We start from the raw sequence: 13,171 nt of genomic DNA on the forward strand, positions 1-13,171 counted from the left end.
TAATACATCCCTCCAGCTCCTCGGGCCAGCTGGGATTCTATTTTTAACCGGCACGGTCTTAAGATGACAGCTTGGAACGCCTTCTCCTTCATTTTCTTCCTTCCCCCAGCTCTTCACAGCCCAGAACCAGGGAGAAATGATGGATAGGAACGACCCTATAATGGTAAGGGGTCGTTGTCCCTTTGCACCGCATCATCTCCCTCCATCCAGCCTTTCTCTAAGCTAGTGGGTAGATGTCAGACAAGGCTAGTGAAGCTTTCCTTTCAGGGCTCCTTACTTGCACAAGCCATCTCCCAAGGTGCCAGGTAAGGACTCAAGATATTTTATGTCCACTAACTTTGTCTTCTTTTTTCTTAGCAAAAGTATCAAGATTTTGTATACCTTATGCTTCACAAAACTTGGGTCTGCCTGTCTCCACCTCAGTGTTCTCTTCAATATAGTTCTTCAAACTTTTAAAATGTTATTCTTTGATAATTTCCTACACAAATACAGTGTATTTAGATCATATTATCACCAAAGTCTGCTGGACTTCCCTTTCTCAACACTCAGTTGAGAGGGAAAGAGTTCATGAGGTTCCAGCTCCTAGCTGAGGAACCATTAGCTGTTATTTCTTATTTTAAAATGGTGAATTATTATTATGTGTGTACAGTGTATGTGTGAATGCGGGTACACATGCCACAGTGTACCAGTGGAGGCCAGAGATCAACTTTCAGGAGTCAATGCTCTCATTCCATCAACAGATCCAGAGGATATCACTCTGAGCACCAAGTACTTTTACCTGTTGAGCTATCTCTGGTCCACTGAAATTATTTCTATTTTCCCCTAAATTATTATAAGACATTTGGCAGTTTGAGTGTGTGTGTGTGTTTGTGTTTTAGGTCTCTGTGCTGGACAGTTTTTTTTTCAACTACAAGCTAAAGTCATCCAAGAGGAGAGAACTTCAATTAAGAAAATGTCTCTGCCGCCGCTGGACGTTAGTGGTGCATGCCTTTAATCCCATCACTCGGGAGGCAGAGGCAGGCGGATCTCTGTGAGTTTGAGACCAGCCTGGTCTACAAGAGGTAGTTATAGGACAGCCTCCAAAGCCACAGAAAAACCCTGTCTCGAAACACCCTCCCCCCCAACGTCTCCATGGTCATGAAAGCAGGAGAATTGGCCCTGCTCCTTGCTCATTGCTGCAAGGGGCGAACTAGCTAGGGCAATGCAGGAGAGGTCACCCTGGTGGTGAGGACAAGGGAGACCTGGCAGGCTGACTAACCCTGTAACTACCCAGGCCCAGAACCAGGGTTGTGAGTTGGTCACCCCATCATCTACCCTGTCTGTGACCTGTGTGAGTATGTGAAGGGGTCAGTCCTACAGACCTAAAGCTACAGGATATTCATGACAGAGGATAGCAACAGGATATCCAAGAGGAGTCCCAGTGAGGTCCCAACATCGATAGTGTAGCAGAAACCAGCGACCTTGAACCAGACCAGTGACTCTTTGCAATGACACTTGAAAGTAAAGATGTATGGACAAAAGAGTTTACTGTGTGACTCACTGTGTCACACTACAGCGAGATTTTTTTCTTTTCTGTTTTTCTTTCTCTTAAATTTTATTTTATTTTGGGGGGTTGCAAGGGCAGAGGGAGGATTTAAAGGGGCAGGGAAATGAATAGGATCAAGATACATTATGGGAAAGACACAAAGAATAAATAAAAATAAAGTTAAAAAACAAAAGAAAATGCCTTCATAAGAACTGGCTGTAGGCAAGCCTGTCGGGCATTTTCCTCACTAGTGATTGATGGGGGAGGGTTCAGCTCATTGTGGGTGATGCCATCCCTGGTGGTCCTGGGTTCTATAAGAAAGCAAGCTGAGCAAGACAAGCTGAGCAGGCTATGTTGAGCAGGTCAGTAAGCAATACCCCTCCATATCCTCAGCAGCAGCTCCTACCTCTAGGTTCCAATTTGAACTCAAATAATGGACTATGAAGTATAAGCCAAATACACCTTTTCTCCCCCAACTTGCTTTTGGTCATGGTGTTTCATCACAGCCACAGTAACTCTAAAACATCCCATTTCCCCTATCTATTGCCAGATAAAGCACCAAGGATCTTTCTTCTAATACTTTGCTTCTGGTTATTCTTGTCTATCCTTTCCTTCCTTTCCTCATCTGCTTGTTGTACCTCTCTCTCTCTCTCTCTCTCTCTCTCTCTCTCTCTCTCTCTCTCGTGTGTGTGTGTGTGTGTGTGTGTGTGTGTGTGTGTGTGTGTGTGTGTGTGTATGAAGCGATGAGGTTGCTGGTCTCTGCCTTTCTTTGGGGCTCAATGAATTTTATGGTCAAAAGGGAAGTTGGGCTCTGAGACTCACACTGACCCCCAGTCCTACATTCCATCCAGTCACCCTCAGGTCTCTTTGTTGCTACATTTAGTGAAGGTACTTCTATTCAACTGCATCTTGGCCAGTTTCTGAAACTAAAGGAGATCGAGTATGTAATAAAAAGACCCCTCTCTTCAATTAATTTCTATGTACCTGCCACAGTCTGTTGTTTCAAACACACACTAAATAATCTAAGTTTTATGTAGTCTTTCATCTTTTCATCAAAATTTTAACAAGTATCCATTAATAGAGTACTTTAACAATGGCATCAAATGGGAGAATGTACTCAGGAATCATGAAGTGTCATGGGTATCCCACCTGCCACGTTGAATCCCAGCAATGACATCACTGGAGTATGGGTAGGTTCAAGATGAGAATCGTGTGAGGATATACTCATCCCTGTCTATCCTCATACCAAGACATTTTTGCACAAGGTTGAACACAGGGTTAAGTAGTTGCAGAAGAAAATAGATGAAGAAGCCTTTACATAATCCACACTTGGTCACTTACCTCCCAATATTCAGAAAGTCCAAGAGGACACTAAGTCATTTATTATCTTATGAGGTGATCTGGTGAAGGAAGAGGGGCAGGGCCAGAGTCTCTAATGGAAAAGGATGAGGGGACCTTTCTTTGCTGAAAGGTCTGCATGTTGGGAAGGTGTGTGATTAAGCCTATTGATATTTTCAATGCTGGGGTGAGGAAAGGAATGATGAGGTCAAAATGGTGACAGTCTGCAACATCCTAAGTCAGTCCTACACTAGGCCATGGGCACTATAGAATAGTGCCAATAATGTATACATATGAGGAGCCAGTCAGCCCTTGTCAGAGCTCTTGTTGTGTGGGAAATTCACATCTACAGACATTGGGGTCATCTATCCAGTGGAGTCAGTGTCACGTGCCTAGGGTGGGACTCAGTCCCATATCAGAAGTGTGCCTTCTTTCTTGTGCGAGACTATCTATTTCAGGTGGAGCAGCAAAGATAACATTTTCTGTGTGTAGGGGTCTATCCATGCTGTCGGATGTCCACCTGGATTCGTCCTGGTGGTTTCATTAAGTGTTTGGATGGGTCAGCTTATAGGGGTCATGTGTCTTGTCTCACCCTCCACCCTTTCAACCCCTCAGCCAGGTCCCAGTGTGCTGATGGTGGTATAGCTTAGCCTGGACAGTGAAGCGATGGAGGGGGTAGGAGGATCCTCATCCGGAAGAGGCCGGGGGCGAGCTCGTGGAGGCCGTGGGCAACAGCGGACACATGTGTCCAGACAGGCCTGGCGAAAGCGGCGGTGCATGAAACAGTAGACCAGGGGGTTGACACAAGCAGAAGCGTAACTCAGCAAGTGAATGAAAGAGATAGGGGCCCCTGAGAGTGCCCGGTGTGCTCCTGGGCCATCGAAGGCGCGCCACGTGTTGGCGCTGTACACTGGCAGCCAACACAGGAAGAAAAGCATAACAATCACCAACAGCATTCGCACCACTCGTTTCTTAGCCAGCAGCTTGGCCTGGTTGGGTCGAGGGCCTGGGCCTGATCCAGGAGCGGGCGTGGCCAGAGCTGTCATCTCCAGACGGGAACGCGGAAGTTGCACGTAACAGCCATCGCTGTCTTCCCCAGCCAGGCTAGACTCCGGCCGGCAAGTCCCGTTCTGATGGACAGGCCCTGAGCATAGAACACAAAGGGTGAGAGCAAAGCTGAAGGTAGACTCCTCTTAAATCTCATTCCAACTTACACTCGATGGTCTTTCCCCACAGATCTTACCCTGGGCTCCTGCCCCCTTTCAGATCCACCCACTTAGGAGGTTATGGCCAGCACCAAAGCCCCACCCTCATGCATTTCACCCACCTGATGCTGTCCCACCGGGCAGGCCTCCTTGGTTTCGGACCCGGCTTTGGGTCTCACTGTCATCACCATCAAAGCGAAGCCCAAGGTAGAGCTCGCGAGAAATGAGCCCGTAGGCCACCGCCATAACCACGCCCGGGATGAAGAACAAGAACATTAGCAGCAGCACTGACCTGGAGACATAGCAGAAACCAATCACCATCTCCTGTGCAGCCAGTTACAGGTAGAGGAAGAGGCAAAAACTGGACTGTGTCCAGGTGGCGGAGGCAAGGGTAGGCTTGGGAGATGACGCTGACAAGGGTCCCCAAATTGGAATCCCAAATATGGGGGTGCAGAATGGAGTTTAGCGGGAGCATTCTTGGAGGAGCTGGAGGACTGCTCTGGGGAAGGGGTGTAAGCATCTGATGAAGATGGGGAAAGGGCCTCCTAAGGTTGGTTGGTGGGTGCCCTTACCAGGTTTGGCGTACACGCGCACTGGGCCAGCGATGCACGCACTGTAGTACTCGAGACCCCACTGGCTGTACCGCGGTGTACACAGGATAAGGTACCATAAGCAGTCCTGACAGAAGCCACGTTGCTAAGATCACCCGTGCTGCATGGGAGCGAGTCTGCCACACTCGTGCTTGCAGCGGTCTGCAGATGGCGCTGTACCGCTCAAGGGCGATGGCCACGAGATTTAGAGTGGACACACTCACTGACACTCCTAAGCAAGGTGAGAGGAAATGGTCACCTTGGAAACAAACACTCTACATGCTCACCAGTCTGATTTCCTCCACCCCCATCAGGGAAAACATTTCTATTTGTCAAGTACTTTAAGAAGGGAGAGGACCAAGAGGGAAATGTGTTTGTCTCACCTACCCATGAGGTAGGAAACGGCTTTGCAAATGACTGTGCCGAAGACGAACGTGCCCATGAGGTTGGGCAGGAGTGTGAAGGGCATGCAAGCCACAGCCAGCAGGAGGTCACTGACTGCCAGTGAGAGCAGGAAGGCATTGGTGACAGTTCTCAGGCGCCGGCTCAGTCCCAGGACCACAATGATGAGCACATTACCTCCAACACTCATCAGAAAGATCACGGCATAAAGGGTGACTCTAATGGCCAGCTCCAACTCTAGGCAGAAAAGAGAGGTAGCTGACTGTAGGAGGATTTGAGCACCATTCATTCAGACCCCCAATTCCACTTCATCTCCAAGCCATAATACCCAGTTAGATCCTGGCACCCTGAGAATACACTCTAAGGGACTATTTAGTAAATGATGACAGTAAACGCCTTACCATCATAAATGCTTAGTTGAGTTGGCCCAACACTACTATGTCTTAGAATCCTGTCTCTCCTTGTGCTTGGCTCCATGATTCCTCGTCTTTGCAAACACTTTAGGGACCTATCCCATCACTGGTTGGATGCTTTTCAAGATCACTAATCCGTAGATACCAGATTGAAAGGTCCTTCTCTGACCATTCCATTGTACTTCTATGTACCTTTGACCACCCATGCCCCTTAGAACCATGTTGGATCATGTCTGTGTTCTCTAAACAAACACAAAACAAAACAAAAGCAGCCCCTCCCCAATTAAAAAAAGGGAAAAGCCATTCATTGCTCTGTACTCTCTACAACCCCTCCTTCAGGACTGTCACCTCCTCTCAGTGCTGCACCCACTCAAGCCACTTGATGACTCAGTTTCTTGAATGCATCATGAGCACTCATGACTCCCTTCTTAAGTTGATTTCTCATCCTTGGAATGGATACTCTTTCATAAACTCCCTGCTTCCACCCCCAAAAAAACAAACTTTTCCTAAATCTGATAAATGCCTATAAATCCCTCATCTACCAAGAATCAGATTGATTGCCACCGCTTTGGAAAGGCTATCCTGAGTACCTCATTTGGCACTAATCTCCCACTCCTTTGACCCAAGCATGTTCTCTACTTACTTAATAGAACCCCCCTTTTCCTCTCTGAGTTGTGCTTTAATATTCTTCAAACATTCATTCTTACTCTGTAAACACTTGCAGAGGACTCCCTCTGTGTCAGGCACTGGGGACAAAAAGGTGGCTGGCAAACTCGCTGCCATTTGAGAGCTTACAGTAAAGAGGGAATCTGAGATACTTACACAGATAATTGCCACACAGTATGATAAGAAGTGAGGTTGAGAGATGTACAAGAGGCTGTGGGAGCCCCGGGAGGGAACCAGTGCTGCTGGGTGAGTCAGAAGGGCTCGGAGGGTGACCAATTCATCTGTATCATTGTCAATTGGGAGACAGATTCATCTTTGGACCTTTGTATCATAGACATGCAAACCTGCACAAAACTGGATTGAGTTGAAGTGGACTGAGTCATCCATACCCATGACCTCAGTGTCAGGGAAATGGGAATTTGAAGAGAGAAATCCTCCACCACTGTGGGGGTAGGAAGGGTCCAGAGATACAGTCTCCTCTTCCTTAAAGGCTCAGCTTGATTCTCTTAGTTGACTCTTGGCTTAGTTTCCAAACTGTATTTCTGTCTCATAATGATAACTAGATTATTTAAAAGTTCTCTATTTGTTAGATAATAAATACATTCTATTGATTAGAACTCTTTAAACAGGGACTGGAGAGCAGGTTTTGTTGTAGAGCATTTCTATGTTGGTTGGCTCACAACTGTAATCCCAGATCATGGATACTGGGAACCTGATGCCATATTTTGCATGTACTATTGCACACACGGCGCGCGGGCGCACACACACACACACACACACACACACACACACACTCCACTACTACTACTGTTGCTGTTGATGATGATAAAATAAATCCTTAAAAAGGGATTTTCGAACAGGACTTAACATTAACATTACTTATTTAGATCTCAGGATGCCTGAAATATTTCACTTCTTACAGCTACCTGAGGGTCCAGTCATCCATCATACTATTTCTTTCTTCTCCTGATCAAACCTCAGTCTAAACCCCTCTTTGCCCCTGACTCTATATTCCATCATGGCACCTCACTCTATTGTGCTTCTCTTTTTTGCCTGTGTATCTTAGGAGACACACATTAGAGGATCTTGAAGGGCCAATAGCAGAGACAGACTGATTTTGATGCAGTACTCTTGTTTTTGTATGTTTATTTTTCAAACTTTCTTCTTCCTTTTTTCCTTCCCAGTCTTTCTCCTCTCCTGCCTCTTCCTCCCCTCCTCCTCCTCTTCCTCTTCCTCCTCCTCCTCCTCTTCCTCTTCCTCCTCCTCCTCCTCCTCCTCTTCCTCCTCCTCCTCCTCCTCCTCCTCTCCTCTTTCTTCTCAGGGTCTCTTTAGGTAGTCCCGGCTGGACAGAAGTTCTCTATGCAGATCAGGCTGTCCATGAGCTCACAGAGATCCTTCTGCATGCTAGGATTACAGGTGTATGCCACCACATCTGGCTCAAACTATGTTCTTTTCACAGGGACAGATTATGGAAGGCTTATGTGTGACAAATATGAAGTGCATGAGAGGTGTGTGTGTGTGTTTGTGTGTTTGTGTGTGTGTGTGTGTGTGTGTGTGTGTGTGTGTGTGTGTGTGTGTGTGTGTGTGTATGCAGGGACTCTGGAAGAAAGATCTTTGTCAGAGAGGCCCTTGGACCCAGGAGGAAAAAAAGCAGGTGACCTGTTTTGCACCCATTGTTTTCTCCAAGTCTCTTTCTTCATCTCTACCCACCTTAACATCTTCACTTCCCTCATCTTTCTCACATCATCTTCTGGATCTTTCTTCAACTAATTCTTAGTGTAATCACTGCACTTCAGGCTGTGTGGCACTTTGAACTACACAAATATTTAAAAACTTGTGTTTCACCTAGTCATTCAATTGATACACACCATATGTGTGCTCTTGACCTTGGCTAGTGGAGACCAAAAAGACAAAACTAGGCTTCCCCTTTATGAAATTCTCAATATATGTGGAGTTTTCTGGAAACAAGAGGGTAAAATTACAGTATGGCAAGCAATTGCATAGAAAATGTTTGTGAACATGTAAAGTGAGTGACCTTTGTAAAAGTGTATGTGAGATTTTAAATGTATGTTTTTAGCATGTGAGCATGTTTGTGTGTGTGTGTGTGTGTGTGTGTGTGTGTGTGTGTGTGATCATCCAGATGATGGCAGAGAATCATAAGCACAAGGATCCAGACAACAACTGAAACAAATGATAGACTTAAGCTGAGGAAGTGACTCAGTTGCCTGGCACCCTTTAAACCAGATGTGGTGGCACATGCTTGTAATCCCAGGGATTGAAGGCAGGTGATCATGAGTTCAGGACCAGCCTAGGGTACATGATAGCCTATGAACAAACAAAACAATACAAAACAAAACAACGAACAGGGTTTTCTAAGAAAAAAGTCACAGGAACTGAAGCTGCCAATGTCTTCACCTGGTATGCTGTATCTGGTTACTCACGAACAGAGATGACAGTGTAACACTCATGTATATTGCTCTGTGGTGTGTAAGTGTCGTTTCCAACTGACTGGAGGAAATAGCTGGTGCATGGGAGACATCCAAGTGTCAGTGGCACTGAGCGAGGAAGTAGCGGTATTGTGCAATGGTGAATTGGAAATAGCAGAACACAGCAATGTTTCAGAGTTTGAGAATAATATAGAGGCAGGTGAAGGTAAGCCCTTGTTTCTTTGAGAGATAGCTGGAGAAAGATAATATCTACATGTCTAAGGGTTGACATATAGCTGTGTTTAAGTTTAAAGAACACCCGAGTAACTGTGATGACACTGGAGTAAACAAGGACAATAAGTAAAACTAAATAACATTTCAATTTGTAGGTGACATCTGCAGGAAGCATGGGTTACATGCAGAGCTCTGTATGTGAATGGGGAATGATCAAGTGATGGTGGTTCTCACTGAGGGGGTGGTAGTAATATCCAAGCTGTGTAGGCACTACTGAAGTGAGTATAAATGTCAGACATTAACACATTTAGCTCAGTTAAGATGTTAATCTTGATGTGTGAAATAGCTGAGAACACGAGTGAACATAGAGACTCTCTCTGCATCTTTGCTGAAAATATCTGTGTGCTTAAGAATGACACTGCATAACTTTCTGGGTAATATCCAGAGAAGGTTTACTTAAGCAGTCATGGGAAAGATATGATATTTTGTAGGTAATTATAAAATGAGAAGTATGCGACAAACAAATAACCTCAAAATGACTATGGACAATACTAATGTGTGTGTGGATGTCACCCATTTGAATATGGATAGCATCTGAGCTAATGATAAAGTTACCTGTTTGTCTAAAACTAAAGTGCACAGCATCCAAATTTCTCTTGGTAATATTGTGGTGAGTTCAGGTGACAAATGCATCTGTAGGGTAGGTACAAGAGCCCGGGTGGTATATGCATCTGTGGGGTAGGTACTGTGAGCCCGGGTGACACGTGTGTCTGTGGGGTACTGTGAGCCCAGGTGGTATATGTGTCTGTGGGGTATTCTTCCAGTGAAACTGGCCAACACTCTCTGCATGTGGTGTCTGGGCATCTGGATAACAACCTGGTGTGTCCAAGCAACAGTATCCAGATAAATGAGGCCTGTCTTCGCACTTGGGCTCTGAATCGCTGAACACCTCGTTTCTTCAGGGAACCCCCCCTCCTCTACAGGCTGCCCTCCTTTGTATCAGAACCTTGAAATACCTCTCTTGATCCTTCCCTGCTTTTAAATAACCAGTGTGTAGCAAATCTGTAGTCCTTGCTACTCAAAGGGCAAATGCAGAAAAACTGTTTGGAATCACCATTTTAAGATCAACAAATGAGACCCTGTTTTCAAAGAGGGGGGAGTGATGTTCTGCTACAGCCTACTCTTCCTCAACCCCATAAAAATTCTACCACTGTTCTATTTCTCTTTTCTTGGACATTTCGCCTAATGACTCTTATTCACTTCTTGCAATCTCTTCCCTGTGGCCCATTCTTCCACCTTCTGAGTCAGGTCTCGGTACCCACATATCCTCCCAAGAACTAGCTGTTGTGTCTAAGCAATACCAGTGTGGTTGTTTTGTTCATCTCTGACTAGTCAGAGCAACATTTGGCATCACTTATTCCACCTCAGTCAAGACTCTCCTCTCCTTTCTGCAAAGACACAGCTACTGTTTCTGATTCCTTTCAATCTCTTCACGAATGTCCTCCCTCTGCTTTGCTTTTCAATACCTGTCTTCTGTAGGGCCCTGTCTCTGCTTCCTGGTTCTTATTTTATACAATGCTTTCTAAAAAGATTTTTTTCCTTTTCTTGTGGTTTCCTGTATTCCCTCCAGACGAAGACTTTTCAAGTCTGTACTTCAAGCTCAGCCCTCTAAGGTAAGTTCTAGATCTCTGGATTCAACAGCTTTGGGAAGTTAGCCATCAGTATTTGAACTCCATGGATTCCCAACTGAGCTTATAGTAATCCCCTCTTCCAAAACTGCTTTTGCTCCTTTGTTGCTGGGGACTGAATCCAGGGCCTTGCAGTAGCTAGGCAAGTGCTCTAATATGAAGTGCATATCCAGTCCCTCCTTGATTATCTTTCTCATGATACGTCCTTTCCATTTCCTAAACCAGAAACTGGATTTCATCCCTTGACCTCATCCACCCTCTCTACTTCTAATCAATCATTAGGTTCTGTTGATTCCATTTCCAGAAGTGGCTCTCAGATCCATCCACTTCTCTTCATCCCCTCTGCCAGTACCTCTGTCTATGCTAGTATCATCTTTCAGCCAGATCTGTGTAATGTAATAGCTTTCTAAAGTATCCTTCTTCAGGCCATCTCATCCGCCCATCCATTTTTGACACAACGCAACTAACCCTGCAGCACTATTGAATCCTTCAGTGGAGCCTAATGCTCAGGATAAAATCTCTCCATAAATACTCCATGCTGGTCAAACATGAGTGTTGCTTTTGTACCTTTAATGGTACATCTTCCAGCCATTCAAAAACTATGTTGTGGTGAACAAACATGCCATGGGCTTAAACTTAGAGCTTTTTAGACAGTGCATCTTTGCCTAAGACGCTTTATGCCTCTTTGTCTCTTCACTTAGCTCTCCATCTGTCATATTTTTCTGCTTCAACGTACTTCAGGAAAGCAGTCTTAATTCCCAAGGGTATGCCAGGCTGGAGGTGTTCCTCTTGTATATTCTCTCTTTCTCCTCTCTGTGCTGCCGTTCCTTGCTTACTTGCCTGTTTCCCCTATAAACTCAGAGCTCCGTGAGGTAGGATTGTGTCAGTTTTGTTAAACTCATATCCTTGTTGCCTAGCACAGTTTCTGGTTCAATAAATATTTCCTGAATGAAAACAATCTAAGTGACAGTGGGTAACAGCCAAACTGAGAAAGCATGGATTTTTTTATGGGGGTAAGTAAATATGTAGATTATAATTTATTCCAACGTTTACTTCTTGAACACAGAAACCAACTCTTTCCCTTTCCGTTTACAGAATCCATGCTCCTGGGTTACACCCTTAGTGAAGTTATCAGACTCTCATCTCCTTTGGGTGTCCATACTCCAATCAGACCCTTTTGTGGGACTTCCAGGCTGTGATTTTCCCAGTGGTCTTTGTCCCTGTGTACCTGATGCAAACTGATGAGACTGCAGACTGTGTCTGGTCCATTCCAGTGTCCCGGTGTTTAGCTTAGCAAGTGTTCATTAAACATCGAAAGTAAATATGGGTATGGGAAGGGGGAAATTCATTTTAGAATGTTCATTGAAACAATGAAGATGTTAGCTGCTGGGGGGGAGGGAGAGTCACTTTGAAGCCAGGATGAGTGAAAGCAATGGGAAGGGAGGGGAAGTTGGTGACACACAGGGATGGGGTGACTGACACAAGGGGAAGTTGGCTCCAGGAAAGTGAGACACAAGAAAGGAGATACTTGGGATCTTTGGAAAGAACTCCAAAACCTTCAGAAAGACAGAAGAGGCATGGAGATAGACGAAGGACTTGACTCCGGAGCAGAGGAATTTTGGGGACAAATAAAAACAAGAAAGCCGGCAGCATCCTCTCGTGCTAGCTAAATTCAGCTTTGAGATTCTTTTCTTGGGAAGGCTAGGGTGGGGTAGGGTGGGAGACAGAATACAGCTTCCATCTCCCATTCAGGCAGTCCAGGGAGCTCCTGCCCTCACCGGCCCAGCTTCCCCTCTCTTTTGCCTTTCTTTTACTGGCTCCAATCTCTCCAGTGCTGGCTCTGTAAACTGGCTGTTAAAGGGAAAGAGCTAGACCTGCTGGCAAGAAGAGGTCCTTGCTTCCCAGCTGTATGGCGCTGAGCTTGGGGATGAACAAAAGTCATAGGTATAGTAGAGGTAGTGTGAGGCCAGGGGCTCTGAACCAGATGATGTGAAGGTGTGACAGAGTTAGGAGAGCTAGGAGGCACAATGTATGGAGGGGAGGGATCTGTGTGGAAGCCAAGGAAGTACTACAAGGGAAAGCAATGGGCAGTTGACAGTGTAGAGGTCATGAGGACTATCCGTTGGTGCTATGGGTTGCAGTGAGAAGGGCTTAGGGGGGCACCCACCTCTGGTCCCGGTTCCGCGGAGGCGAGGGGGCTCGCAGCTGAGATTGCCCGCGCTGCTGCCGTTGAGGAGGGGGACACCCGGGGGGCACAAGGAGGACTCCGGCCCCGGCACGGGTCCTTGAATAGTGCGGTTCAGCTTGAGCAGCTCCATTGTCCCCGTGAAGACCCACTCAGCTCCTCCAAGTGGGCTACAGCCCCGGTTCCACCTGCTCCCGGAGCTCTGGTGGCTCAGGCTCCCGCCCACCACATCGCCCGCCCCTCTTGGTTCCCGCCCCCTGCCCTGTCTCCTACCCTTCCACTCCTCTACAAGCCTGGCCTTGGCTCCAGCCGGTCCCAGGCTCTAGCCGGCTTTTGTCCCACCAGGTGACACTTGGCGCGCCTCCCCCGCTTCAGAGTTCCGCGCGCGCTCCTGGGTGACTGCTCTCCAGGCTCGCCCCCGCGCTAGGTTCTCCCGTTTTCTCTTAGAGATGTCTTTCCTGCCTACCTCTCATACCACCGCCTCTAGTACTGAAAACGT

At 46.4% G+C, this 13,171-nt stretch overlaps 1 protein-coding gene across 4 annotated transcripts; it reads right to left on the reverse strand.

Moving 5' to 3' along the window:
- Positions 1–1,581: 1,581 nt before the first annotated feature.
- Positions 1,582–13,171, reverse strand: Cckbr (cholecystokinin B receptor). 4 transcript variants are annotated; one of them, XM_040757108.1, is made up of 5 exons: positions 12,946–13,171; positions 5,042–5,297; positions 4,641–4,890; positions 4,191–4,360; positions 1,582–4,007 (listed from the first exon to the last, which is right to left on the reverse strand). In XM_040757108.1, the coding sequence occupies exons 2-5, from the start codon at positions 5,178–5,180 to the stop codon at positions 3,475–3,477; spliced, it is 1,092 nt and encodes a 363-aa protein (XP_040613042.1). In that variant the 5' UTR covers positions 5,181–5,297; positions 12,946–13,171; the 3' UTR covers positions 1,582–3,474. The 4 variants fall into 4 exon arrangements, with proteins under 4 accessions (XP_040613042.1, XP_040613036.1, XP_012981714.1 ...); XM_040757102.1 differs by having other exon boundaries at positions 5,046–5,297; positions 12,946–13,165; XM_013126260.3 differs by lacking the exon at positions 12,946–13,171 and adding an exon at positions 12,655–12,907 and having other exon boundaries at positions 5,046–5,297.

The sequence above is a fragment of the Mesocricetus auratus genome, unplaced genomic scaffold (assembly GCF_017639785.1).
Source record: "Mesocricetus auratus isolate SY011 unplaced genomic scaffold, BCM_Maur_2.0 Super-Scaffold_4256, whole genome shotgun sequence".
NCBI lineage: Eukaryota > Metazoa > Chordata > Mammalia > Rodentia > Cricetidae > Mesocricetus > Mesocricetus auratus.